The following is a 27077-nucleotide window of genomic DNA, read 5'->3' on the forward strand; positions in this document are numbered from 1 at the left end:
TTGAAAGTATCTCTGAAGTTATCCAAATATTCCATATTTTGGAACTCATGCTAAAACCCTTTCTTTGTGATTTTAGTTTGAGGGAAAGATTTGACCATGTAGTCAGACTCTTTCAGTGACCAAATAATCAAAGGCACATCAGTTAGACCAGTGTCACTTTGGGACCCGTGGCAGTAATTAGAACATCTCAGGGGCCCGGTAACAGTTCGGATCTCAGTTCTTTTTTTGTCCTTATTTATCTTACAGTTTATTTTTGTTTTGGATATTCTTTTGGGAATAAGTGTGTATAAACTCAAATTTAATTTTAGAAGTTTGATTCACCTCTGAAATAGTATGAGTAACTTATGCATTTGGAAAGATGCGGTTACAGTTGGGTCAGCCATCGAGAATATTCCCAGGGTAACAGGAGTCTGCCAAAGGGCAAAGGTGCTTGATGGACCCTTAGTATGTTGCAGCGATTGGAGCGCTGAATGAAAACGCGACTCACGCCCGCTGAGAACATCATGCTATGACTTGAACCTTGAAAACTAATAACAGAGGTCCAGTGCTTAGTCAGAGTCTGCATGGCGCCCACCCCATGACGAGGGCGGTGCTCCTTCCTTTGTGTGAGGGCAGGGTAGGAAGCAGAGTTTCAAGTGACTGTCACGGATGAGCAAGATGAGCAGAAGGGCCCGCAGGACGAGGCTAGTGAAGTGCAGGAGGCAGCGAAGTTGATCCTGATGCTCGAGCCTCATCCCGCTGGAGAAATCAGGTTGTCCTGGTGCCTGTGGACCCTTTTCTGGTGGCTGTTTTTGAGTGACAACACGTATGTCACTGAACATTTTCATTTCCTCGTTTCACTTCCAGACCGAATGACACTTAAATCCACTTTGTAAAGAGTCTGATAGAATGATCCAGACATCTCCTAGCATGTAGACTGTTTTTAATACATCATGGGAACTTGGGATTTTTTTTTTTTTAATTTTTTAAAATTCAGAGATATAAACTTAGTACTTCTCTCTGTTCTTTCCTATCTCTTTGTTAGAGTTAGGGTCACTTTCCACACAGATTAAACCCCTCAGGATGTTGGTTATCAGTAAGTGAGTGTTACAGCAGTTGTTTAGAAAGGGACATCTAACTCCTGACCTCGGGAGTGGCTAGTGTTTTCATAATATTTGGTGTATATCATTTATGTGTTCCTGTGTGTTGTATCGGTTACATATGCTGATGTTTTGTACAGTATTAACATTTGGTAGTTTCTTTTGACTAGTCAGAGAAGGACTTAGAGTGGCTTGTGTGAGGGACTCAGCCAGCCTGGTGTTCATTCTTCCGGGGATCAGGGGCACGTTTTTTTCCCACAGGAGTAAAACTTACCCTACGGTCTCAAGTCAGTAATGACCATTTTGAACTCTTGGATGCTTTTACCCAGGGCTACGAGGAGGTGTCGCAGAAGTTCACCTCCATCAGGCGCGTCCGCGGAGACAATTACTGCGCACTGAGGGCCACGCTGTTCCAGGCGATGAGCCAGCCGGCAGCGCCCCCCTCCTGGCTGCAGGACCCGGAGCTCACGCTGGTACGCTGCTGCCGCAGGTTTGAGTCCGCCACGTTTCCGACCGTTTCTGTGAGAAAGCGCTCCCTTTCCAGCCCGTGCCGGGTGCCGGGGCTGTCTGCCGTGCGACGCCGGCATGTGGCCTCATTCTGGTTCGTGTCGCGGGGATGATTTTGCATAGTAAAGCGACCAAGGATAATGGCTGTTTTTCCCAGAAGAGAAACGTGGTAAAATGTATTTGAACACTTCCGCTGAATTAGAGAGCTGGTGTTTGTAGTCTGTAAAAAGCACTTAGGAGCAGTTCGACTTCAGTGTTGGTGTCTGTAGTAAGTGGGCTGTCCGTTGTCCCATCTGAGAACCTGTCGGGGTTTTAGAATGCACGTTCTGTGGTTTTAGCTCCAGTTCAAGACATGAGCACCTTCTGCGTGGTGTTAAGAGGACTGGTGTAGTAGACGGCCCGTGTGCCCCAGGGAGGCTTCCTGGGAGATGAGGCTCAGGGGATGTGTCCCATGCCTGGCCTTCTTTGTTTTAAATCTGCAGTGTGGTAGTGACCCCCTAGAATGTCGTGTCAGTGTGACTTGTGTGTATGACCTACATCAGATGAAGTCACATGATAGGTTGGATGATAGAATATCTCAGAGTCTGGTGGGCGGGAATGGGCAGAACTGATGATAAGACATTAATTGGAAGAAAATTGGCAGCCCTGTGCTTAAAAAAAAACAAAAAAACCCCACAAAAAACACAAACACTAACAAAACCCAAGAGTGCTGGCTGCGGGAGATCTGCCTTAACGGCAGCTTACAAAGGTCATCAGGATGCATTGATTGGCGGCTTACAAAGGTCATCAGGATGCATCGATCGGCGGCTTACAGAGGTCATCAGGGTGCATCGATTGCATGCTCAGTCAGAGCCACATGACATGAGGCTGGCAGTGAGAAGCCTTGTCTTGAACGCTTCTGAACCACAGGCAGTGACCGTCCCATCTTGAGCTGGGCTGGTTGGATCCCATCTTGAGGGTTTGTGCCTGTATCCTCAGTACAGAGGGGAGTGTGACTGAGATGATTCGTCTTGCTCAGGAACTGTTGAAGGGGCTGGGGTGTTTGCCTGGAATTAAGACGACTTTTAGAGAAGGTTGGTTGCCAGATAAGCCAGAGATGAGGTACCCGAGGGATCACACGGCCTCAGAGGGCACAGGCCTGGAGGCCGTTGCACCCTTGTTCTCCTTCGGGCCCTCCGCCGGCCTTCCCTCAGAAAGCCCGCTGTGACAGGGGCCTCCCGGAGTGAGCGCGGGGCGGCAGAGCGGGGCGGGCCGCAGCAGGCGTGCGCGTGGAGGGGTGGGTGGGGCGCGGAGGCCGGCGTGCGCCCCGTGCTGCTGGGGCGCCTGGACCGCCTCGCCGCGGGAGTGGGGTCTGTGCAGCTCCAGGACTCTGTGCGACTGCAGTGAGGAGCCTCTTTCCTATAAAATACTTACTTAGTAGCATACTCACTTACGACAAGCAAATCCAGGGGTGCATTAGTGCTGCTGAACGAGGCAGTCTTACAGGAACTGGGGGATGAAAGTCATTTCTTACTCATCTTCCTCATACGTCAGAATAACACGTGTCCTGTCAGATTCAGCAACACCCTGCGTGCCCTTAGAGCTGGGTCTACATCTTTTGTGTTAAAGGTGGCATGGGCTTCCCATTGTAAACACTTGGAGCAGAGCCAGTGACGGTGGGTCTGTCTCCATTTACCCTGATCCTTGATCTTTCGGAAATGCTCAGGGCCTCTTCTGACCACCACCCCGTGTTCAGTGACAGTCCTCTGTCCTGGTTGGTTCGGGGCACAAGCACCTGTGGTTATTGTGTGTCCATGGGGCTTTTAGAAGTGTGGGAGCACTCACCACTTCTGGGGACACAGAAAAGCAGCTCTCAGTAGGCAGGCTGAAGGGCATCTAGTTTTGCACTATTAGGGCCTCCTGAATGGCACTGGCTCTATGTTAACCTGCGCTTCCGCTTTTGGGGGGGGGAGGGGGGGCGGCAGAGAGGTCCCCCGGGACACCTAAGTTTGTGGTGAGTCTGTGGATTCAGAACCAGACTTGACCAGTGGCCTGCAGGCCGGGCACGCTGAGCATCTCTTGACCTCATCGAGAATTCGGGCAAGCCCAGAGAAGCCCTGTTTTGTCACCAATGACAGGCACCCTGCAGCTGGCCGATCTGCTTCTGTTTGCAGATTGAAATATGTTTTCTGTGGCATTTTGCCATCTTCTCTCTCTCTCTCCCAGAACGTCATTGGTTTCAGAACATTAAAAGGAAAGAGGAGAGCTAGACTGAGAGACCCTCCCCTTAATGTGAGCTTAGTGCAAGAGACCCTTTTTCTGCCCACGCTCGTTTCCTCTGGCCTGGCTTCGTTCTCAGCCTGGGAGGTTGAGCTTTGCCCTCGCTGCCCCTCTCGTCCTGCCCTGCTTGGGTTCCCTGTGTCCAGATCCCACTCTCCACATTTGACTGCAGTTGATCATCTGACCCTGACCCCCAGCATTGGAGTTGGCTTGGTCTGACTGTTCTTAAACTTGGGGGCAGCACCTTGGTCCCTGAGAGGCAGTGTCCTTCAGGGCAGGGATCCTTTGGTTTCCAAGTTTACTAAGTTTTAGAATGTCTCTGAACAGGAGGTACCTGTGACAGTGTTTACCAAAGCTCTTTTTTTATAGGTTATTTTTGGGGACACATCTTTGTTACCCCACAAGCCTTTTAATCATGGTGATGATGTCAAGAATTGTAGACAACTTGCTGGAGAAAACAAGTTTTATAGTAGAGGCACAAGTGAAATTCCATCTAAGCTAATTACCTACCTTATTTTGAAATATTTTCATTCATGGTTTCTTGTTTGTTTATTTTTTTTTTAAAGATTTTATTTATTTATTTGACACAGAGAGACCCAGCGAGAGAGGGAACATAAGCAGGGGGAGTGGGAGAGGGAGAAGCAGGCTTCCCGTGGAGCAAGGAGCCAGATGTGGGGCTCGATCCCAGGGCCCCGGGATCATGACCTGAGCCGAAGGCAGACGCTTAATGACTGAGTCACCCAGGCACCCCATGGTTTCTTGTTTAAATCTTGTTACTTGCTTAAATCTCTCTTACTCTGACAAAAGTCCAGTCTCTTTGTGTGTCATAGAAAAGAGTGGTTATTTATGTGTGTTCTATGCACTGTGACTCTGGAAAGCATTTAAAGTTAGATCTTCTTTTTTCTTCTGAATGAATCATTCCAAATGTATTATTCTTTCCTCATTGTTTCTTTCTCACACCTCATTTTTCAGACTTTCTCCAGGATTTCCACATCTCCCAGAAGCCTACAACCCTGAGCTAGGTCATTACGCTAGCAACACTTTGCCCGGTGCGTGGAAGGAATGAGGAGACGGACTTTTGTTTCAGGGTTTCCCTGTATGTAGTTAGAACTTTGGGGTCTTCCAAGTGATTCAGTTGTGTTTGTGACTGCTGCTGGGGTGTGTGCACAATGTCCCGTGAGGCTTCGATGGTCTTCCAGGCTTCTCCCTACCCCATTTCCCAGCTTACGTTCCGTATTTCCCGCTCTGTGCATGTCTTGTGCCCAACTGTGATTTCAGCTTATTGCCACTTGGGGGCATTTTAGGTTCTGGTGATTAACCTCGAGAACCTGAATTGAAGGTTTGCAGCAGAACCACCCACATGTTGCTGAAATGCTGGGCGAAATGCTGGGTGATGTGGGTACGGAGCTGGGGTGGTGGTAATAAGATGGGGAGGACGCAGCCCCTCCCTGACTTAGTGAGTGATCGTAAATCACTGTCACTGTGGTAACTTTACCTGAAGAGGGATTTACATACCTGCATGGCAGTTGTGTTTTTCAGAAACGGAACCACCTTTGTTTCCCATGATGGCTGTAGATTGAGAAGGTAGAGCTAGAATCACTCTTTGTACAAAGAAAGGGTGTTTAGAGCCTTAGACTCTTGGGGAACTGAACACACGTGGCTTCATTTAAAACTGTATTTTTGACTGTTAGATAAGCTCACGTTCCTCGTAGGATGCCGTAGGAACGAATTCTTCTCTAATGATGGTTTGACTTGGTGAACTTTCTTTTCCTTTCTGGGTGTTACAGCAGTGAAGGGACACGCCTGTGCCCGGCCTCATGATGAATTTTCTCCTGACACACCCGGGACGTGGGGAGTGTCGGAGTTCCCATGCTGTCATCGGTCACGTTGTGTCCCAGCTTGCCTTGCAGACTCCAGATTCTGTGGATGATTAGGGGAAACAAAATAAAACACGCTCCAGGAAAAAAAAAAAAAAAAGGAACCCAGCAAAGGAGTAGCTCAGCTGTCACTTTAATGAGTTGCCCATGCAGCTATTAATCCCCGTGGCTTCTCCACTCTGTTTTTATCTCACTGTATTGATGAGGCAGTTAAGCTAGATACACATTGTTTTTGTGACTATTAAAGCTTTTGAGGATATGTGGTGATATCGGAAGTTAGGCTTTCTTTTTCTAATCAGGAAGGAGTCAGGTTTTTACTTTATTCAGGACCATCTCGCCTGCCCGAAGCACCTTCCTAAGCTGGGCTTTAGGGAGTGGCAGGGAGGCTGTCCGTGATCCCACTAGCGACCTGGGTGGGTTTGTTAAGACACGGTGGGGACACTGCCTTAATGTCCCCTCACAAAGTGCTGTGGAATGTTCTGGCTGTGGTCGGAGCTGAGCAAGGTCGATCCTGTCTTTGTTATCTAAGTCAGAACCACCATTTCCTTCCAGCAGACAAATGTGCGGGGAATTAATTCTGGAAACAAAGGTAGGTTTTGTAGGCTTTGTGGTTTCTACAGGATCCTGTGATGGATTTCTTGGAATGTTAACACCTCTTTATCTCTCTGTTTCTTGATAATCCAGTTACCGGAAAAACTCATAAGCAAATACAACTGGATAAAGCAGTGGAAACTTGGACTGAAATTTGAGGGGAAGAGCGAGGACCTGGTTGATAAAATTAAGGAGTCCCTCACATTGCTAAGGAAGAAGGTTTGGAATCTGTAGTTTTTTTTTGCTCTGATAAGTGCAAAACTCTCACTCCTGATCTCCCCAGCAGACCACTTCTTAGTCCTCACGTAGTGGATTGCCAAATGCCCATGGCTGGTATTTAGACAACATAATTTGAAGGAACATAAACTCTTCCTGTGAAGTCTTTGGTAAAATCGAGAAATATTGATACCATTTATCGTGTTTAGTGAAATGTTTAACTTTCTTAAAAGGAAATCTTAAGTGTGGTCTTTGTTATAAGACATACTGACAAGTATCAGGGATAGTCTGTATTTAGTCTCTATTTCTTAGAGTATTATCAATGATGTGAATTCATATTTATTAAATTCTTTCCAGTTATGTTCATGTTTTAAGATTCTGTCCCTTTTTATTAGACTGGTTTTCATTTCTGAATGATTGTTAGAAACTTGTCTTTATTTTTTCTAAAGGCTTATTTATTTAGATTCAGTAACTTGTCTTCCCTTTTTTTTCAAGATTTATTTATTTTAGAGAGCACGAGTGGGAGGGGCAGAGGAAGAGGGAGAGAGAATCTCAAGCAGACTCTTGCACTGAGCATAGAGTCTGAGTCGAGTGGGGCTCGATCTCACGACACTGAGATCACGTTCAGAGCTGAAACCAAGAGTCAGATGCTTAACTGACTGCACCACTCAGGCACCCCAGTAACTTGTCTTTTGAAAACTTTCCTGAGGGTTTCTCTGAAACAGAATTATAGGGTGAACTTGGTCAGGTGATTCCCAGTGATTTGGTTATTAAAATACTCCCTTTCTGGAGTATTCCATGGGTTTTGGAGGTCCTGCTTGTACACTGGCCCACCTGGACCACTAGGTTGCTTGGCTTGGAAGCTCTCCACACCAGGAACCCTGAGTTGAGAGCCTGCTGATTACTCCAGGCTTTGTAGATGGGGGTTGGAGGGCTGGTAAGGAGGCGTCAGACAGCTTTCAGGAGTCCTTTAGCACTTACCCAACATGTTGATCTGTTTCCTCCAGTATGGTCTGCCACACAGTTAGACTTTCAGCTCCATGAGAGTCTGTCCTGCTCATTCCTTTCACCCAGTGTCGAGCACCAAGCCTGACACATAGGCATTTGGTAAATATATTGTTTAGTGAATGAACTGAGGGCCTTGACCTCCTGGAACCTAGTTTTTATTTATAAAGATAAGTGTTTCATGGAAAGTCTAGCGATTAAAAAATTGTGACAGGAGAAGGAAATAGGGATTCTGTTCTCTTTGCCTCTTGGAGTGGAGCACGGAGTTTGCAGGGGCTGGGGACCCCAGGGTCTAGGTTAGGTGAGGACTGAGAGCAGGGCTCTGGCTGTGTGGGTAAACAGGAAGGCTCTTCAGTTCAGCCACTGGTGACAATTTCTTTTTCATCCGTTTTAAGGTCTTGTGAAAGTGTAATTTTTGCTGTATTAGGTGTGTATGCTGTAAATAGATCCTCATTTTGGGGAATGTTTTAAGTGTTTCCAATTTACAATAACATTAAAATTATTCATTAATAATCTAAGCCAGCATTACTAGTCCTTCCTATGTGCCAGGCTGTGCACTAAATGTTTCATGTGTTATTTAATTCTCATAACTACCAAGATGTTGTTGCTGTTGTTATCCCCATTTTAAAGATGAGGGCATTAAGGCCCAGATGTCGGTTAGTGCCCAGCAAAAGCCACCAACTGCTTGGTAGCAAGGCCTTCATTCCATCCTGACTCTGACTCTAGAGCCATGCTCTTGACTGCCAGCTGGGTCTACTTCTGGCAAATAGGAGACGCTCCAGCTTTCAACCACATACTGAAGAGAATCCTGTGGTACAGTCATTACCATTAAAATTTACTATTGAATTTAGAATTTTAATGGCTTTTTTGAGAGGAACAATAGTTACCGGTTATTCATAAGGACTAGTTCATGTTGGTATCTCTTGTCCTCATTCACTTTTACTTAAAAGCACATATATTTATAGAGTTTTCTCGTTCACTTAAAAGTTTGCCTATGTTTGCCATATTCCTTAAGTACTCTGCTTTATTCTTAAGCAGGAGTCAGTAAAAATTTCCTTAGTGGATATATTCATTTGAAACTCCATGTATATTTTTAGGAAGTTAGAGGGATGAGTTTAGTAAGCTAACATTCAAGAGACCTCACAGTCTTCCTTGCCCATCTTAATTTTTGCAGGTTGGCTTGGTGTTTCTGGGTGGTAAGTGCTCCCGTAAGCCCCTTGAAGGCAGGTATAATTTTAGTTACCCCTCACAGTTTCACACACAGCCCTCACACACGCACCTTATTAGCTCCTCCATAAGTATTTCTGATTGGTCCAATTTCATTGTCTAGGAAGTTAGGGGAGGTGAAAGTTCTATTCCATAGCATCAGTGCTTCTCCTTAGTGCATTGTACTTTTTTTTCAAATTAATGGGGGAAAGGCTGAATAAGGAATTTGTGTGGTCTGAAGAGTACCATTGTTTGAGCTAGAAACTTGAATGTTGTGAGCGTTGGTACATGACCCATGGTCGCCTACTTTTGAAAATAATTTTGTGCTCCTAGTATGGAAGTATACCAGGGGTTTTTAGAACAAACATTTAATTGTTTCATAACTTTCTTGTTATAGTGGGCAGGCTTGGCGGAACTAAGAACTGCCGAAGCAAGGCAGATAGCTTGTGATGAACTGTTCACAAATGAGGAAGAGGAATATAGCCTCTATGAAGCTGTAAAATTTCTAATGCTAAACAGAGCCATTGAACTATATGATGATAAAGAGAAGGGAAAGGAAGTTCCATTTTTCTCTGTGCTTCTGTTTGCTCGGGACACATCAAATGATCCTGGACAGCTGCTAAGGAACCATCTAAACCAGGTGGGACACACCGGTGGCCTTGAACAGGTAAGTTGTGCCTTTGGATGTGTATTAGTCCAAAATAGCAGCTTTAATCATTAAACATTATTTCACAGCTTTTGTAGGTCAGGAATTCTGGAGCACCTTAGTTGTGTGGTTTTGGCTTGGGGGATCTCAGGAGGGTGCAGTCCTGTGTTGTTCAGGGCTGCAGTCATCTGAGGGCTCGACTGGGCTGGAGGATCCACTTCTAACATGGTGCAACACCTGGCTGTTGGCAGAGGCCTCATGCGTAGTTTGGAGGAGGGTTTAGTTTCTTGACACCCGGGCCCTTCCATAGCAGTGCTTGAGTGTCCTTGGGACACAATGGCTGGCTTCTCCCAGACAGTGAAGTGATCCAAGAAGAGAGCAAGGAAGAAGCCACAGTGTGTTTATGATCTCATCTTGGAAGTTACACATTCTTGTTTACACCATAGTCTGTTTATTAAAAACAAGTCACTGAATCCATCCCACACTCCAGGGGAGAGCTTTAGGTTCCATCCACCTTTTCAGGTGGGGAGGGCAAGAGAATCGTGAGCCCGTTTCGTAACCACCACGTTTATTTCAGCCTGGGCTTTCTTCTGCAGGATGCTGGATGGGATTGGTACCCTCGCGCCTGGCAGCCTACAAATAAATGAAGCAGAGGGTCTTGTTATTTAATCTTGGCAGCTGTAGCCATATTCGATAGTGTCCTTTAAAAATAGAATGGGAGTCACCTTGAGCCAGTAGAGACCAGCCTGCTCCCGGATCTTTTACACATATGCTAAGTTTGGAGTTCTGTGCAGAGACCCAGTGCAGTGCTGTCCCGTGACTCACCACACCCTGCACTATCTATCTTTGGTGGGTGCTCACTGTGTTATCTTAAAAAGCTTAAGTCTTTGTTAGTGGACTAGTCGGCTACTAAGTAGCATTTAAGGCTATGCATCCCAAGTGCACCCTTTGTGGTGTGTAGCAAAGGACAAAGGCTGATGGCACTGCCAGGTCAGGGCGGATTGAAGAGGATTGCTTCAAACAAGTATCTGCACTCAGAGTGTAGGCTCCTCCTGTCTCCCGAACCACAGCGCGGCCCTTCAGTACAGAGCCTGGGGCAGTGTTAGTCAGTCAGTCTGCATGTTAGACCGAAGTGAGTTCTTGTGGAGTCCTCGTGAAAGCTACTGTAATGGCGAGTCCCATTTTTAAAACATAACAGCTATATTGAGATATAATTTACATACCGTAAAGTTTATCCTTTTGAAGTGTGCAACTCAGTGGTTTTTAGTGTGTTTACAGAGTTGGGCACCCGTCACTGTAGTCTAATTTTAGACTGTTTTATCACCCCGAAAAGAAACCCTAGACCAGTCGGTACTAATTCTCCCTCCCCTGGCCCTAGGCAGCCACCAGTCTACTTTCTGTAGATTTGCCTGTTCTGGACATTTTGTAGCAGTGGAATCGTACAATATGTGGTCGTTTGTGACTCACTTCTTCCACTCAGCATCAGGTTCTCAAGACTCATCCATATCGCAGCACACGTCACAAACGATATTCCAGCGTAGGGACCGACCGCATTCATCCGTCAGCTGATGGCCGTTTGGGGTCTTTCTGCCTTTTAGCTATTATGAATAATCCTGTTCTGAACATTTATGTACAGGCTTTTTGTGTGGACACATATTTTCATTTCTTTGGGTAGATACCTGGGATATACTTCTTTTTTTCATTAATTGAAGTTTATGTAACATAAAATTAACTATTTTAAAGTATATGACTCAGTGGTTCTTAGTACATTTATCAAGTTCCAAAACATTTTCATCACCCCAAAAGAAAACTTGGTACATGTTAAGTAGTCATGCCTCATTATCATCTGATTCTAACTGTTCTAGTGGGTGTGGAGGGGAATCTCATTGTGGTTTCGGTGTGCGTTGCTCTGATGACTTCTCATGTGCTCATTGCCCATTTGCATATCCCCTTTGGATTAATGTCTGTTCTATTCAGATCCTTTGCCCAATTTTTAAACGGGTCATTTTTTTAAATTGTTGAGTTATAAAAGTTCTTTATATATTCTGGATACAAGTCCCTTCCCAGATATGTAGCCCACTTTCGATGATCTGCTTATTTGTGACAGTCGTGTAGGGAAGGCTGGGGGCCGGGCCCACGCGGAGGAGGGAAGGTTGTGGCGAGGCCGGGCTGCGCGGTGCCCGGGACTGTGGGCGTGGAGCAGGTGGTGGTGAGCTGCGTCTGGTAGGGTGGCTTCCCTCCGCTCACCTCTTTGCTCTCTTTCCCAGGTTGAAATGTTCCTTCTTGCTTACGCTGTGCGCCATACCATTCAGGTGTACCGGCTTTCCAAGTACAGCACTGAAGAGTTCATCACGGTCTACCCCACTGATCCGCCCCTGGACTGGCCGGTGGTGACGCTGATCGCCGAAGATGACCGGCACTACAACGTCCCTGTCAGAGTGTGCGAGGAGACGAGTCTGTGAGGGACACGCCGGGACAGCCTGGCCACACGGACGAGGGCCACAGGCAGCAGCCCCTTGGCTCGGGCCTTGGGTCTCCAGGTCTCTCAGAGGGACCTGTGGGAACTCTTGGGCACCGTGAGCCAAGCTGGACTGGGCTGTTCTGAAGACAACTTCTGATAATTAAACAAGTGTTTTCCCTCATCTTTGATGCAATATATTTCAGGGGGGCCTTCAGAGCACTTCTTTTGGAAGGTACAAACTACATCTTCTCCATAACGCAGGTCTTTTGTATCAGACGATACTCATTTTGGAGAGGAATGTATTCTTTATGTCTCAGAATCAAACTCTTTAATTGTAAACTGGCTCTCCATTTTTCCTAAGGTAGTAAGTCTCTGTTTTGGCGGTGATGGGTCTCTGCGGTGCCCTTCCTCTGGACGGGAGTCTGTTACGGACACAGTCCTCACGTCCTCTGATAGTCTTGTTGAGCGTTGGTTTGGATTTACATATTAATTAAAGCTATTCTAAGCAGATGGTCTCATAGAAGATAAAAAACTGGGTCCAAAAAGGAGTTACTTAAAGGCTGGAGAAGGAGCCGCCAGAGGGATGTGACGGCACCTGGAACTCCTGACTCAGAATGTGACAGGTGCCTGAGGTCACGGCCACACCTGGTCGGGTGCCTCATGCAGGTGCTGCGCTGTCAGCGGGGTGAGCACTGCTGGTAGTTGAGCTCTGGCGTCGGGCTCTTGATTCTCCGTTTCGTAGATGTGCCATTTTATAGTCAGAACAGCGCCGAGATCCCCCTGCTCTTTTAGAGGAGGAAGCCAGGGCCCGATGACTTCAGGCACTCTCATCTGAGTTCGGCGAGGGGGGGAGAGGGGGAGGGGGGCTGGACCTAGGTCTGCCTGTGCCCTCTCCACAGGCTGTTTTTGAGGGTGCTTCCACTGCCCAATTCATGTTCCTGCCAGGGGATGAGTCATAGCAAAGTGTCTTAAGATTTTTCATGAGTAAGATGAAACAGAAGCAAGTACTAAAACCAAGTACGGAAGTGGGGCCAAGCTGCATTGGCCTGTGATTTGGTTTGGGAAGCCTGAGGGAGGAGGGAGTGTTCCTGGCAGTGAGTGAGTGCTGCCCAGAGGCCTGGTTGAACGCAGTTAGGGCCGGAGTCCTCCACAAGGGGCATGGGCTGTGTCTGTTTTCCCCCAGGGACCAGACACATCACTCCAGGGCTGGATCAGCAGCACCTGCATGGGCTCAGCCCATGAAGGTAGTATCACCCTGAGGTACCAAGCTTTATTTTATAATAAAGTCTTTATTTGATTCAATTTAATATAGTTAATAAGCTATCACATGTTTTTGGGGAGTGGCAAACCTTTTTTGAAAATGTAAGTTTTGCTTTATACTTAAAATTCTTCTAAGAAAACTCAGAGGACAAACAAAACTACGCAGACTGTTACATTAGTATTTTCCCATTACCTCATCAGTAATACCACAGTTTGGGAGGCCTTTATTCTTTATAGAGTGTTGTGTTTGAATCGGGTTCTGCTCCGAATGTGCATGAATGCGTTGGAGAGGCTTTGTGGTTTTCACTGTGAAATGTAATGGTGCCTCGAATAAGGAGGTACCTAGAAGCCAAATTAAAGTAATAATAATGACTTCTTATTGGCTTTGATGTTTCATTTTAGGATTTGTAATTGTACAGTGGGAAATGCTTACTGTTCATTCTGGAACATTTTTTAGAGCACTTAAAATGTTTCGGCACAAGGCAGTGGGGGTCTCTGTCCTCCGGGGGGTTCACTGAGTCTGACTGTTGGTCCATACCTACTATTCAACTTAATAATACTCATGACCATCTTTACATTTTGAAAATGTTCTAATCTTAGTGAACTTGAACTGAACTTTTGGGCAACTTAATTGTTTACATGCGTACTTTTTTCTTGTTCCTGTGTGTGGTATTGTTAGAGCGTGTGGAAACTGTGGTCTTCACCACCACAGTGATGCAAGTTTGAAAGCATGCGTTCAGGTGGCTTTCTGACCCAAGGCCTAATGGACTCTGCTCTCGGCCTGTCGTGCAGGCTTAGTGGGATCAGAGCATCAGAAAGGCAGAGCTTTCAAGAAACAGTATAAATGATTGGCCGACTTTAAAAAATACCGCTTCTTCATTGTAACATGCAACTTCAGTTGCCCAGAATCTTAATTCCATGAATCATTCCTGGTCATGGGCTGGTCAGGTGGCAGCAGCAGGGGATAGAAATTGCATTGAGACCAAAATGGATGCAGGATAATCTACTTAGAGGGGTCTCTAAAATGATAGAGCGTTCTAGGAAAAGAGAAAGCACCGGTAACTACACTGGGCTTACTTTCATTCTCTGAGCTTATTGCAGGAGTTCAGAGATTTGGACCCTATGGTCTTGGCAGAAAGATGATCCTCATCTTAAGCAGGCACGACTTAGATCTTTGAACTTATTTAAGGCGCACTGAAACCTGGAAGACGGTCCCTCTAGCAAGTTCCCTGGAATTAACATTGCTTCGTCAGGACCTCTTCTGGCTCCTCCCCTCACCTGCTTAGCTCCTCCTGCACACACAGCACGCACTGGTTTCACTCCTTCCTGCAGGTGGAACGGCCATGACCACAGGGGAGGACGAGAGGCCAAGGTGTGGGTTTGCACTTGTGCTCCCGACCTAGGTGGGGTTTGATCTGAATCTTCCTTAGAATACAGCATATCGGAGCATGTTTTAGACGCACCGGACGGGACTGACGTGCTTTCCTTGTGGAGCCATGGACACTGGTACTTGATGTTCGCTACTGAGCGGCCTAAGGTCTGATGCAAGTTGTCAGGCATTGCCTTGGGATCCTTTCATTATTCGGTTCCTTCCAGTTGTAGGGCTTAGCAGGTAAAAATCTCAGGCCACATGAGTCTTAACACCTCTGTCAGAAGAAACATCTTTTGTGGGTTTTTATGTGCTTTTTTTTTTTTTTTTTTGAGAGGCTGTGTTTTCCCTCCTGTCCTGCCGCCCCTCCCACCAAGGTGCCGTCTCACCTCTGTGTCCGTGGGCCGCTTCCCGAAGGTCTCCTGGAGAACAGCTGTTATGTGCTCTCTCTCTTGCCTTTACTGCTTGGCCCTCTTGCTATTGCTGCAGATACATCAGACTCCAATAGACTTTCCTGGCTGTCTCCTCTTTCTGATGTTAAAATAACGTTTGGTTGTTTCATTTTCTCTCTTTATTAAGCAGTACTTTGTAGGTACTCCCCCTTGAAAGCCCAGAAGTATTTTCAGAAGTCTACACCTGCAGGGAATCCTGTTTGTAGGCCTCCATAGAAATAAATAACTTTTTAAAAAAAGCCCGTGACTACTTAAAACAATGAAAAGGAGGTCCTCGGTGTGAGTGAGGTGCATCTGAAAAGTGTGTGAAAAGCATAGAATCCCCATACCATTCAGCAAAAGGCAGGGCAGAGTGTCAGGTAGCTTATAAAAGTGGCCCAAGGAACTGTAGGAAGTGAATTGAAGAAGGAACTGATTTTAGAGTAAAAATGTCACTTAAAACAACAGGGGCGCCTGGGTGGCTCAGTTGGTTAAACGCCTGACTCTTGATCTTGGCTCAGGTCGTTGCCCACGTTTGGCTCTGTGCTGGGTGTTAAGCCTACTTCAGAATAAAACAAGAAGACAAATGGCCGACAGACCTCCTGGCCTGTGTTATACGTGGATGAAAATCTGAATGGGTAGAAGGACTTCTGTGTATGGATTCTGCAGATCACTTTTCCTAAAATGTATGACGTTCCCTGTTTCACGGAAGTACAATGTTTAGTGCTTAACTCTTCTGGAAAACCCTGGTGATCTCTTCTGGGGAGGTAGAGAGACCAGGGAGCCAGTGCTGAGTTGTGCAGAGAAAAGACAAAGGCAGCTGACGATTAAGGCCTTTGCCATTCAGTTAATAACGTGAGGCCTGGAAAAGCCCCAAACTAAGCTGGTCAGGCTGTCTGTGGCCGCGGTGGGGCGGGGGTGGGAGCAGTAAGGGTAAGGTGGCCGTGGCCCTGCCCGGGAGGGGCAGGTCCCTATCAGTGGGTCCGCACCCGGGTCCCCGCGGGGCCCAGCAGCACTGTGGAGGGCCTGAGGGCGGTTGTCCCACTTGTCTTGTTTCCATGGTAAATTGAAATAGTTACTAGGAATGGTGGAATGGGTTAGTCCAGTCCGGAACTATAGATGTGTTCCTTGCATTGAAGTACCATATCAGCAAACCATTTTATCACATAATGCCTCTGTTCCCAGGCCTGTGGCCACCTGTGTATTTAAATATTTTGAATGCGCCGGACTAGCCAGGGCTATTCATGGAGGAGAACCCCGGCTGGAGTTTTGTTTCAGTCACATTGATTTCTTGGGTGTAAGTCTGGGTCAGGAATGAAATCGTCAGAACATGGTTAATACAAGGAAGGAAAAGATATGGGGCTCGAAATATCTTTGGTCTTGGCGGTCATTCTTCTAGTAACCAGGGGTGGTTGAGCTTAATTGTGAACTTCAAAATCATTTTTTTGTACTTAGATTTAAGAGCTTTTCTATAATAAGAAATGCCTTGATCTGTATGCCCATAAATGGTGCTAACATATGGTACCCTTTACAGGAGCTCCCGCAGTCCGGGGGACTGTCCATCACTTCTGAGTGTTTCCATGTGGGCACAAAGCCAAAACGAATGTATTTAATGAGCTCCCTCATTTCCGTTGTTCTTCTGAGAATGTTTTGGTATTGTTACTTGCATTTTAGCAGCTTCTGACTTTCTGTATTGTGAGTTTGGAGAGGGTAAATCTTCCTTCCCCGGGGGCTGGGCTGTGCGCGGCGCAAGGCCGGGAGCTCGCCGGGTGAGCCTGGCCCTACTCATCTGGGCCTGCTTAGCAGTCTCCTCTGTTTACACTGTAAAATGTCAGCATTTGTCAAAAACCTGTTCTCTGAGAAACGTGCTCCTGAGGCTCAGCTCGTGTGGGGCTGTGCTTCCCACCTGCGGCTGTGGTGGGGTGCCTGGCTTGGGGGTGGGGGGTTCCCCCTGTGACTTGTTGACTCAGGTCTTCACTGGTGGAGGCTGAGCCGACTCAGGGCTTCACTGTTGATCCCCTTTAGCAAACTTGGCCACTGAGGATTGTACACATAAATCACCAAAAATAAATGTAGAAAATAAAAGATCAGAAGCTTGGCTGTGTTGCTGTGTTGCCTTTGAGGACTTTGGGCAATTCGGGTCTGATACTGTAACTTTCTAGGCGCCGCCACCCCCCCCCCCAAGCCCCCCCCGGCCAGGCCTGTGGTGCCTGGGACTTTATGGTGTCAAACCCATAAGGAAGTGCTGCAAAATAATGAGGTGCCTCGTTCTGGACGTGGGTCTGGATTCAGTACCAGCCAGTCCTCTCGCCCGTGGTAGCGGTGGAGTGAGCACGCACTGACAGAGCCTCTGAGGAAGATCCGTGGGCCTGCAGGGCCCGGCCGCAGCCACAGTCCTGGCCCAGCCTTGCCGGGCGTTTGCCCAGGAGAGGCCCGTGGGGCCTGGGACGTTCTGGGTGGGTGAGAAGTTTGGTGACCGTGGTGATGGTACTTTACACGCACTGTTACAGTGTAGAATATTGTAGCTTAGGACGGTGCCTTCCACATACTTCTGGTGCCATCTCCCCAGATCAAGAACTAGAGTGTAGTTTAGGGCAGATGAAATGCGGTCAGGTTGTGACATGCTGTGCTCTTCACTGGGGAGGTGACACTCTCTGAAAATCTCGGAGAGAGCACTGAAGATAAAAGGCCAACACCTCGGTAATTGTTGGTTTATGTACCTGACGATCACATCCTAATTGTGCCAGGTCATGAGGAACATGGTATGCTATTAAGGTTTTAAAAATATCTTAAAAGCATACAGTCAACACCCCTGAATAGTTCCAGTTTTCATAAGTAGTGCTATAATAAGCATTCTCATTCATGAATCTTTTTAGGCATTTCTAGATTCAACATGTGTAAAGCTCTTGAAACCTATTTCCAGTCTACCCTTGCAAGTATTTTCGGGCTCACGGGGAGGTACTGGAGGGCCTGCTTCCTTGTTCCCCGAGTGATACTGTACTAGGTGTGATTTCATTTTTAACTTTGACGATTCAGCAAGGAAAAAAAAGTGGAAAGAGAGACATCTAGTTTTAATTGGCTTTTGATTCTGGTAATGGTGGACATTTTCCCTAGATATTTATCGGTCATTTGGATTTCTTTCCTGCTTTGCCTGTTCATGCTCACCCATGACGTTAATCTCCCTAGTTGAGGGTGGGCTTGAAACATCTTGCCAAAGTGTGGCCTGAAGAGGTGCCTTTGATGGACATTTCCACTGGGGACTAGGGGCGCCAATTTCCTTAGGCCCCTGCCAATGCTGAGCTCTATCGTAGTTTTTGATCTTTGCTGAGTTGGTAGTTGGACATCCAGTTTGCGTTCCTGTACTGAGTGAGGTTGAACCTGCTTTGGTTTGTAGAAGCCATTCATGGGTCATTTTCTGGAAGCTCACATCCTTTGCCCATCTGCCGTACTTTCTGTCTAGACTGTCATCTGTGAGGGTACCTTTGGTTCTTGCTTCAGTATTTCACAGAGATTTAGGGTAGGAAGCATCGAGAAGGGAAGGCTGACGGGTGATCGCACATCCATGTTGAGCTCTTTTGATTGCAGTTGACAGCTGGCTTAGGTAGTCTTAGTTCACGGAGGGCTTGACCTTCATCAGCACGAAGTGGTGTTGGAGCTGAGACCCCCTCAGGAAGTGCTGCGCAGGTGTCCTGGGGGGAGCACATCCCAGGGAGGAAGTTGGGAATGCCTCCTTTTTCTCCAAAGAGTGCCTGCCCAGTTCCAAACTCCAGATGCAAGGATGAGCTGGCTGAGTCTTCCCCTCCCTGTCCTTCCGAGACCTTCTCCACCTATCCCCAACCTTCACATGGCTCATGTCCATCTGTAACAGGTGAGCTGAATGGCAGGACTCCAAGGACAGAATCACAAAGCAGTTTTGTCTTCCAGTGTTCGAGAGGTAATCAGTAGGGGAACTTCCCCCACCCCTGGATGAAAACTCAACGCTGGGCATCCATGACTCTCCTGAGCACCCTCGGATAATAAAGAAAGCTTACAGGAGGGCCTGGGTGGCGCAATCACAGTCGGTTAAGCATCTGACTCTTGATTTTGGCTCAGGTCGTGATCTCAGAGTCCTGAGATCGAGCCCCGTGTCGGGCTCCGTGCTCAGTGCAGAGTCTGCTTAAGATTCTCTCTCCCTCTCCCTCTGTGCCCCCCCCCCACTCCAGCTCACTCTTGTGCTCTCTCTCTTTCTCTAAAATAAATCTTAAAAAACTTAGGCATTTTACGTTGCCAAATGTGATTCCTGTTCAGAAGTTGGGATACCCCATCTCGTCTAAGAGTCAAAGCTATGGGTAGTCCCTGATCACCCCAACTGGCCCTCCAGAGTTGGAGCAGGAGGGCAGGGGGAGCAAAGATCTTACTGGTCGCTGTCCGAAACTGGCCTCGCTGCTGGGCCTGGCCAGGGCGTCGTTCTTGTTCTCTTGTGGTGTGGGGTACTTGCAGGGGTCACTGGAGACCCCTCTGCCCCTCCTCCGGCCTGCAGCTCAGCCTTGCATGAGCACTTCCCTTGATGTGGCTAATCCTCTCTCCTACCCACAGCTCCTCCTTTGCAGCTCCTCGGGATCCAGTGATACCTCCAGCTTCCTTCTTCTAAGCCCTGGTCACCCCCTCAAGACGACCCCAGGTCAGCTTGTTATCAGTGTAGCTCACGTCTGGCTCATGGGGAAGACTTTGCAACTTCTGCCTTGCCAACCTTGGCACTTGCCGGCCAGCCCAATGCCCCCTCTCCCTTGGCTCTCTCTTCTGGCAGATTTGACAGGGGAGTCAGACCCCAGGACACTGGGTCCCCACCACTAGGGGCCCATTTCAAGCTCGCAGTGTTTCCTGAAGAGCCCTATCACTATGCTTAAGGTGTCAAGAGACCCCTGCCCTCCCCAACTCACACATGTGCACACATCCCTGAGCAGGAGAAGGGCTCAGTATAACTCTGCAAAGAAACCATCTCTACAAATTATCTTTTTGAGTATCTGCTCTTTGTTCTTTTATGCCCTCATGGCGGGTGAGGATGAGAGAGGGAACAGGTTTTGGAATGGGCCAGGCATGAAAACACCTGGAGCAGGATGCTGGGCTCCTGCAGGAGTCCCCATCTTGTGATGCTGCCTCTCCTTGGGTGTTAGCATCCACCTTTCTGGTTGGGGCCTGTTTATGACATGTAGCCCAAGCTCAGCCTAGTGCCCACCCAGGTAAGTGTGAGGTCCTCCTTGTGGCAACCCAATGCCCAGAGTGAGAGGAAGGGCCAGCTTGGAAAAGCAAGGAGGTAGTGGGGGGAGGTGGCCAGCCTGCTAGGAGTGGTTGGGCAGGTTGTGTACTGCAAAACTCCAGGAGGTGTCATTCACTTCACAGCCCAGGGGGACACATGAGCCTGAAGGCTCCTGTAGCATCCTGCCCTGGGCGACCAGGAGCACCTGAGCTAAGCCAGAGGGACTAAGGATGCTGAGGAGGGACAGAAGTGAGAGCTACCAGGAGAGAGAACTGCCAGGGTTTGTGACTTGATTGAGGGAGGGGTGGGGCGTGGAGGAGGCCTCTGGGTGGGTGATAATGTGACTCATCTAGATGGAAGTCCGGAGGAAGCAGGGACAAGGTGGTGAGAAAGTGTGCAGGGAGGCGTGTAAGGGCCTAGGCCCCTCTGGGACCCCTCAGGTTGGCAGCTGACTGGTTTGAAATGCAGGAACATGTCCGGGCTGGAAAAACTGCCCTGGGGATCACCAGTGCGTATTTGGAACTAGAGACAGGCCCAGATTAGGTCACCCGGGAGCACGCAGAACTGAATTCCCAACTTAGGAGGCAGCAGGCCTGGGGCGTGGGGGCCCTTTGCATTCTTTCCTAGCGGCTCTGACCACCACAGCTGTGGGGGGAGGAAAGCTGATTGCCGAGCAGGGCAGCATCTGGGGCAAAGGCAGAGCGGCTGCGGTGGGACGTGGCCTTGCCTGGCGCGGGGAGAAACCATGCCTGGGTGTCTGCTGCACGAACCTGCGAGCACGTGTCCTCACCGTGTCCGGGGGCCGGGGGCGACGGGTTGGCTGCAGCTGCCTTCACAGCGCCGGTCGCACGCCGCTCGGGGGCCCAGCGCACACGCCCCTCCATCTGCCCGCACCGCCTGCTGTCGGGCCCTGCAAATCCTGCGGCCACGTTAGCTCAGACCCGGACAAGAGCTCATTCTGGAGCAGAGAAGGCCGACCCACAGGCATCCAGTAACTTGCCTGACTCAAAGCTAGTCAGCAGCCGAGGTAGACGGAGGATTCACAGCTCCTGTGTTTTGTTTTTTCCTTTTCTTTTTGTGCAAAGACCCGGGTATTGAGCTGTGACGTTAGCACGCTATTTATTGGCTTGTGTGGTCCAGATAAGAAGCCTGGAGCTCATGGGGCGAATTAAAGAAACAAGCAAAGCCAGCCTTCCCCCCACTCAAGTGGAGCCTTAAAGAGTTGAAAGGGATAGTTTGGAAGAGGGCATAGTTTTCTCCATGATATTAACCCAAAAGCCTAGTAGATCATACCTATGAATATATTCAAACTACCCATCACAAGGGTAAACCTTTTGGAATATTGCTACCATTGTATAACATGTGGGTGTGGGTGGTTCGGGATAATTTACAGATAGGCAAAGAGATTAGAGGCAGGTGTTTGAAAACCATGAACCATCTCATGGTTTATCTGAACAGCCTCTGGATTAAAAGCTCTCAGCCATCATAAATGAAGACAAGTATGAACACTAAAAGTTCTCTGCAATGTGTGACATAGAGTGAAGGTGAGGAAAGGTGGGCAGGCTGTTGGGAATGGTTGTGCAGGTTGTGCACTGCAAAAACTCTAGGAGGTGTCATTTACATCATAGTCCGGGGGACAGATAAGCTTGGAGAAGCCTCCCATCCCATTTGGCCCTAGGGAACCAGGAGCATCTGAGCTAAGCCAGCGGGACTAAAGAGGATGCAGAGGAGGGACACAAGGGAGAGAGTGACAGGAGGGAGGAACTACTAGGGCTTAGTGGGACCCTGTTGGCATGGGATAGGAGTGTCATGGAGTAGGTTTCTGGGTGGATGGTAATGTGACTCATCTGGGATGTCAGGAGAAAGCATGGGAGGGGTGCAGATTTGCATCTCGAGGTAGTGCTGCTCCGCATGGGAAAGATGGAGGATGCTTGGGCCAGCACAGCACCATGCACTGACATTCGAGCCAGGCAAGAAGACAGGCCATAGCCCACGTGCTATGGTTGGCAAGAAAGCATGGCAGTGTTAGAGGCGGTAATAGGGAAGCGTGGTCGAGGCATGACATCGGGGATTTTAACCCGAAGACATGTAATAAAGGAGATGCAGTTTCAGGCAGGGCAGTGGGATTCTTCCAACCCTATTAACTACAGGTGTGTAATAAAACCCTTTCTGTAATCTCTCATGGGAGGTTCAAAGAATGAGAGCCATCACTCTTTGAGGTTAAGACATTACACTTTAAAGAAGAGTAATGCTTTTCACACAGCGATTGATCAGAACAAGAATCTCTTAGATGTGGGCAGGAGGGGGTTTCGGGTTCTGGCCTTCTTACTTTCCTGACGCCCGTGTAAGTTGGGTATCACCATTCAAGAAGCTGGGGGGAGAAGCTGAGGCTCGGAGAAGTACTTTCAATATTACTGCAATGATGGGAAGTAAAAATTCATTTTCATATAGAATACAGTTTGAAGCAATAGGTCATATTTAAATAAAGGAGTTTAGAGAAATAAGCCAGTGGTTAGAGGTTTTATATACTAAGGCAAAGGCAAAATTTTAATGCCTCCTGTATGTTTGACAGAAAAGGGAAATGTAGTTAGAATTAGGAAACCGTGTAATTTGGGATGTATAAATAGACTGACGGTTAGAGTTTAGAAAATCAAGAAACTAAGAGCAATCTCAATCGTATGCCAACTTTAAGCTTTACTTAAAGTAAAATTAGAGTGTGAAAACTGTTTGAGAATACATGAGTGTGAACTCCACCTCCCCAAGAAGCCAATAAAGGAAAGCATATAGAAATGCTCTTAACAATGCCAAAAGTTACATCTATTAAATACATACGCAGCACTTGTTGAAGTGCTGTATGTATTTTATATTGACCTCTGCAGTCAATTCCCATCAAAGGCTGCACAAATGTTTTAACGTGACTGGCTTCCACGAAACCCACAGTTTTGATGTGAAACTGAAGAGCTGGTCAATGGACATCATTGGCACGTGTAGGGTGAAGTCCCAGTAGACTTCATTTTGTTAAAAAAAACATTCTGGAACACTGCTAACATTCAGATCTGAGATGAGGAACGAGGTAATTTTATCTTTCCACCGCAGGATCCTGTAGCGTGTTTTAAATCCTAGATGGTACGCAGAATGTTGGCCCCGGAAGGAGCCTTAGCAGTAATGGCCTGAGCTTCTCATGGTGCAGGTGACAGTGTGTGGCGAGAAATGAGTGGGAGATCTGAAGGTCACGGCTGTAGACCCACAGCCATTTAAGCTCTCCTTAAATGACTGAGCACAGGCGTGTCCATGTCGCACAGAATCTCTTGGGTGGCTCTGTCAAGATTTCTGAAGTGCTAGGACCAGCTCCTTGGTCATCCCAGCTTTAGATATTTGTCCTCTCAATCCATCACCAAGCAAACCAACTATAGCTTGGTTCCAAGGAGCTGTGTATTTGCCTCCATGAGCCTCGTGGATGCGGCACCACGGGGGAACTTGCCTGCTTTGTGGAGACTGGTCCCCGCTGCGGGTGCTGGGGGACTGGTGCTGATGGATACCTTATACCCCCTTTGTTCCACCAAGCTGGTCTGAACTTCACCTTGATAGCTGGTTCATCCAAATTGTGGGTCCCCCGTGTTCACGGCCCCACACTTCAGGGAACCAGAGTCCACCTGGCCATGATGTTTCCCAACACCAAAGGCAACCATTTCTTGTCCCCGGTGCATAGCTGGAGAATGTCTGCCCCTAAATCTTCCGGGGCCAACCAATCTCCATATGCCGCTGAATTTCCACGAAGCCAGACAGGCTGGTCTGTCTCCAGCTCTCTTCCACCTAAGGAGACCACTTCTACTTGTGGACACAGAAAGGGTTCCTAGCTCTTGCGCGTTTCTGTGTACACGCACGGACTGTGGTAAGTCTTGTTAGCGAAGTGCACTTAAGTTTCATAACCTTAGGAAGAGGTGTTGTGTAAAAACCTGCCCCGTCTGCGAGTGGCAGACTGCCATCTATACAAGTCTCTGGCATGATCTGACGCAGACTTTTAGGTACCCTGGCTCATTGTACATGAAGCAGAGGGAAAGAAATCTTTTGGAATCACCTGGACTTGGCAAAGAATGATTTAAAAAACAATGTGATGACTGAGGAGGCCCACCTTGGGTGCTCTGCTTAGCAGAGGCTGCTGATCGTTCCAACGTCCCCTCTTGGGAAGGAAGTCAGCTCAGAACTTCTGTCCACTGTTCTTCCCTTTTAAGATCAGATAATAAGCTACACACACACACACACACACAGCCCCCTTTTCTGACCTCTGAGTGGGGTTTGGGTTATTTTGATTACATAATAAAATTTCTCTCACTTTAAACATTAGCGCAGTTAATTTTAGACATTTAGCCTTTAAAAGGGCAGGCAACAAATGGTACATTTGTCTTGAGATTTCTTCTACATCCTGTTTAATGTGTGGTTAGATCAGCTGATGAATCATGTGATGTTTTGCTGCTTCACACGACAGAAATAGACTCAAAATCACCACACGGAGGAGCCTCTCCAATGTTTACCAAACAGGTTGCTCAAAAACCTGCTTTTCTATGGTTCACATGCTTTTTATGAAAGAGCTGGGGGAGGGTGGCTGTCTACGGAAGACGGGGGGCGCGGAGCCATGGGTTTCAGGGAATTGGCTGCATGTGGACCACAGAGGTCTCAATGCCACAAAGGGCCCTGTCCTCTGAAGCCCCGCCCAGTGACAAAAGGGGCGGGGCTTATAACAGAAGGCCCCTTTTACTGGGCTGTGCCTCACTTTGAAAACCTCATCCTATGTTTAGGGGTCAGCTCACCTGAAAAAGAAGAGGCCAGGAGCCAGGACTGGTTGGAACACAACAGTGCATGCTGTCCTGGGCACTGGTCTGCCTAGAGATTCAGGGAAGTAGAGAGATTTTTAAATACAAGAACATATTTCTCAAGGTCATGTCATTGAATTATAAGATTATAAATACTTTTTTCTTGCAACACAGCCTCTTGGGCTCTCCCACTTTAGTCTGAATTAAGGAAAAACCCTCTGGTCAGAGAATTACTGAGTCTTTAAATTGTTTTGTTTCTAGAAACTAAGAGTACAAAAAAAAAAAAAATTACTCTCTTCCTCCCCCCCCTTCCTTCCCATAAAACCCCAAATGGGGAACAATTAGGGTAGGGAGCTGTTGAGTTTTTTTCACTTCTTACTCTAAACTATCACTGAAGAACTTTTGTCATACTTGGGAAATATAATGACTATCTCAACCCTGAGAGAGATCCAGAAAAGGCTTCCTGTGAGGACCACTGAGCTGGACCCTGGCTGGGACGTGCCCTGGGGTTTGGAGAACTTTCAGTCTGATGGAGCTGGGCTATGGTGGAGCCCCTCCCTGGGCCTCCCTCCTCGTGGTCCCCTGCCCTCTGCACCTCCCAAAGTTATTTATTGGTAGGACTCAAAGAATGAAAAAGTGCATTTGATACCATACCAAAGCTTTCCTTGGGCCCACCCGATATATCCTAAACAACACTAAAAGCTATTCTTTCTGAAGGTATCAACCATCCATGGACATTTCCAAAGCCAAGCCACCTGCTCAGGCTGACCCATGAAACAGACACAGAACAAGACCTTTGGAAGAAGACAGACCCAACACAGGCAGCAAGGGACCATGCCTGGCTTCCACTCCCGTGCCCAGATGGAAGAATCCCAATCAGGTGAGGGGGTCTGGCCACCGTGCAAACCTCTCAACATGCCCCTGAGCCTCATGGCTGACAGGTCCAGCCCTATCATGACTTTCCTGGAGCAAGCCTTGCCTGGTTCTTTCCGCTCACTTCTTGGGCATCTGATGCTCTGTGCCACCAAGCTCTGAGTGGAACAGAGCACATGACACCTTTATGTTTTAGAAGGACCTGGCATAGGACCCTCAAAAAAGCGAAGAAGCCTCTGACCTGGGAATACCGTCAGTGCAGAAAGACTGCTTTGAGCTTCCCCAACTCACTTCTCAGCATTTTAAAACGGCTTTATGCCCCTGTCATTATAGATTATATTTGTCTACATGTATCACCCAACATGGAGAAGGTCATGCCTGGTCTTTTCATGGTCCTTGACATGTGACTCTCCCAGGTACCACGCCCTTCTAATTATATCTGTCAGCTGAGCGACTGGCAATAAAAAAGAAACCTGTGTTGGGGAAATCTTTTTTTTTTTGGTCGGCAAACTCAAAGGCGTGGCCCTCCTTACTCTGAAAAGTGGGAAGGAGCAGTGTTCCTTTCCTGTCTAAGGCTGCCAATACCAGGTCTTGCTCTAGAAGCTGAGGTGTGTGTGGTAGGCCATGAATGAAGTTAAGCCGCCCATGTGAAGGAACCGTGTGAGGTACGGAGTGCTTCGAAGCAGAAGGTTTTGGACACGTCCTGCACAGCCTCTGTCATCGTGGTCTTCCCGTGTTCTCTGAGACGGGCGCCACGTATTTATGGCCTGTGATGTTCATCGTCGACGGGGTCTCTGAGGTTCTAATGACACATTCTAGTGGTGTAATGAAGGGTCTCTAGCTGATCTTTCCCCGACTTCGGAAGAGGTGGCTTTTTCAATTTGATCTTTAAGTTCCAGCCGCACAAGCATGAGCTAGTCACACATTAAAAAATACTACTGTTTAATTTTCTAGTCATGTACTTTTAAAAAGCTGATACAATTAGACGTTTTTTTTTCCCCATCTTCTCCGATCTGCCCCTGAAACCACCCGAGAGCTACGCATCTTAATTTCTAGCACTCATCTATACGGAGGAAAAGTCTCTCAGAGGAAGCCCATGAAAATTTGTCCCCACGGTGGACACACCCAAGGTCACTTGATGTCCAGAAATATGAATGCAGCCCTGTGATGTTCGTGGCTGAATTTATGCCCTTACATTCTTTTTTTTTTTTTTTAACGAGGAACAATACGATTACACAGCACTGAAAATA

At 47.7% G+C, this 27077-nt stretch overlaps 1 protein-coding gene across 4 annotated transcripts in view; it reads left to right on the forward strand.

Moving 5' to 3' along the window:
* OTULIN (OTU deubiquitinase with linear linkage specificity) overlaps positions 1 to 16994 on the forward strand; it is a 31626-nt gene extending 14632 nt beyond the window's left edge. For all 4 annotated transcript variants that reach the window (XM_034998898.1, XM_034998899.1, XM_034998900.1 and 1 more), the window contains exons 4-7: positions 1409 to 1552; positions 6407 to 6532; positions 9138 to 9407; positions 11654 to 16994. In XM_034998898.1, coding sequence (XP_034854789.1) covers positions 1409 to 1552; positions 6407 to 6532; positions 9138 to 9407; positions 11654 to 11848 — 735 coding nt within the window. In that variant the 3' untranslated portion in view covers positions 11849 to 16994. The remainder of the gene's footprint in view (positions 1 to 1408; positions 1553 to 6406; positions 6533 to 9137; positions 9408 to 11653) is intronic.
* Positions 16995 to 27077: the final 10083 nt, after the last annotated feature.

The sequence above is a fragment of the Mirounga leonina genome, unplaced genomic scaffold (genome assembly GCF_011800145.1).
Source record: "Mirounga leonina isolate KUSES-001 unplaced genomic scaffold, KU_Mleo_1.0 Mir_95, whole genome shotgun sequence".
Classification (NCBI taxonomy): domain Eukaryota; kingdom Metazoa; phylum Chordata; class Mammalia; order Carnivora; family Phocidae; genus Mirounga; species Mirounga leonina.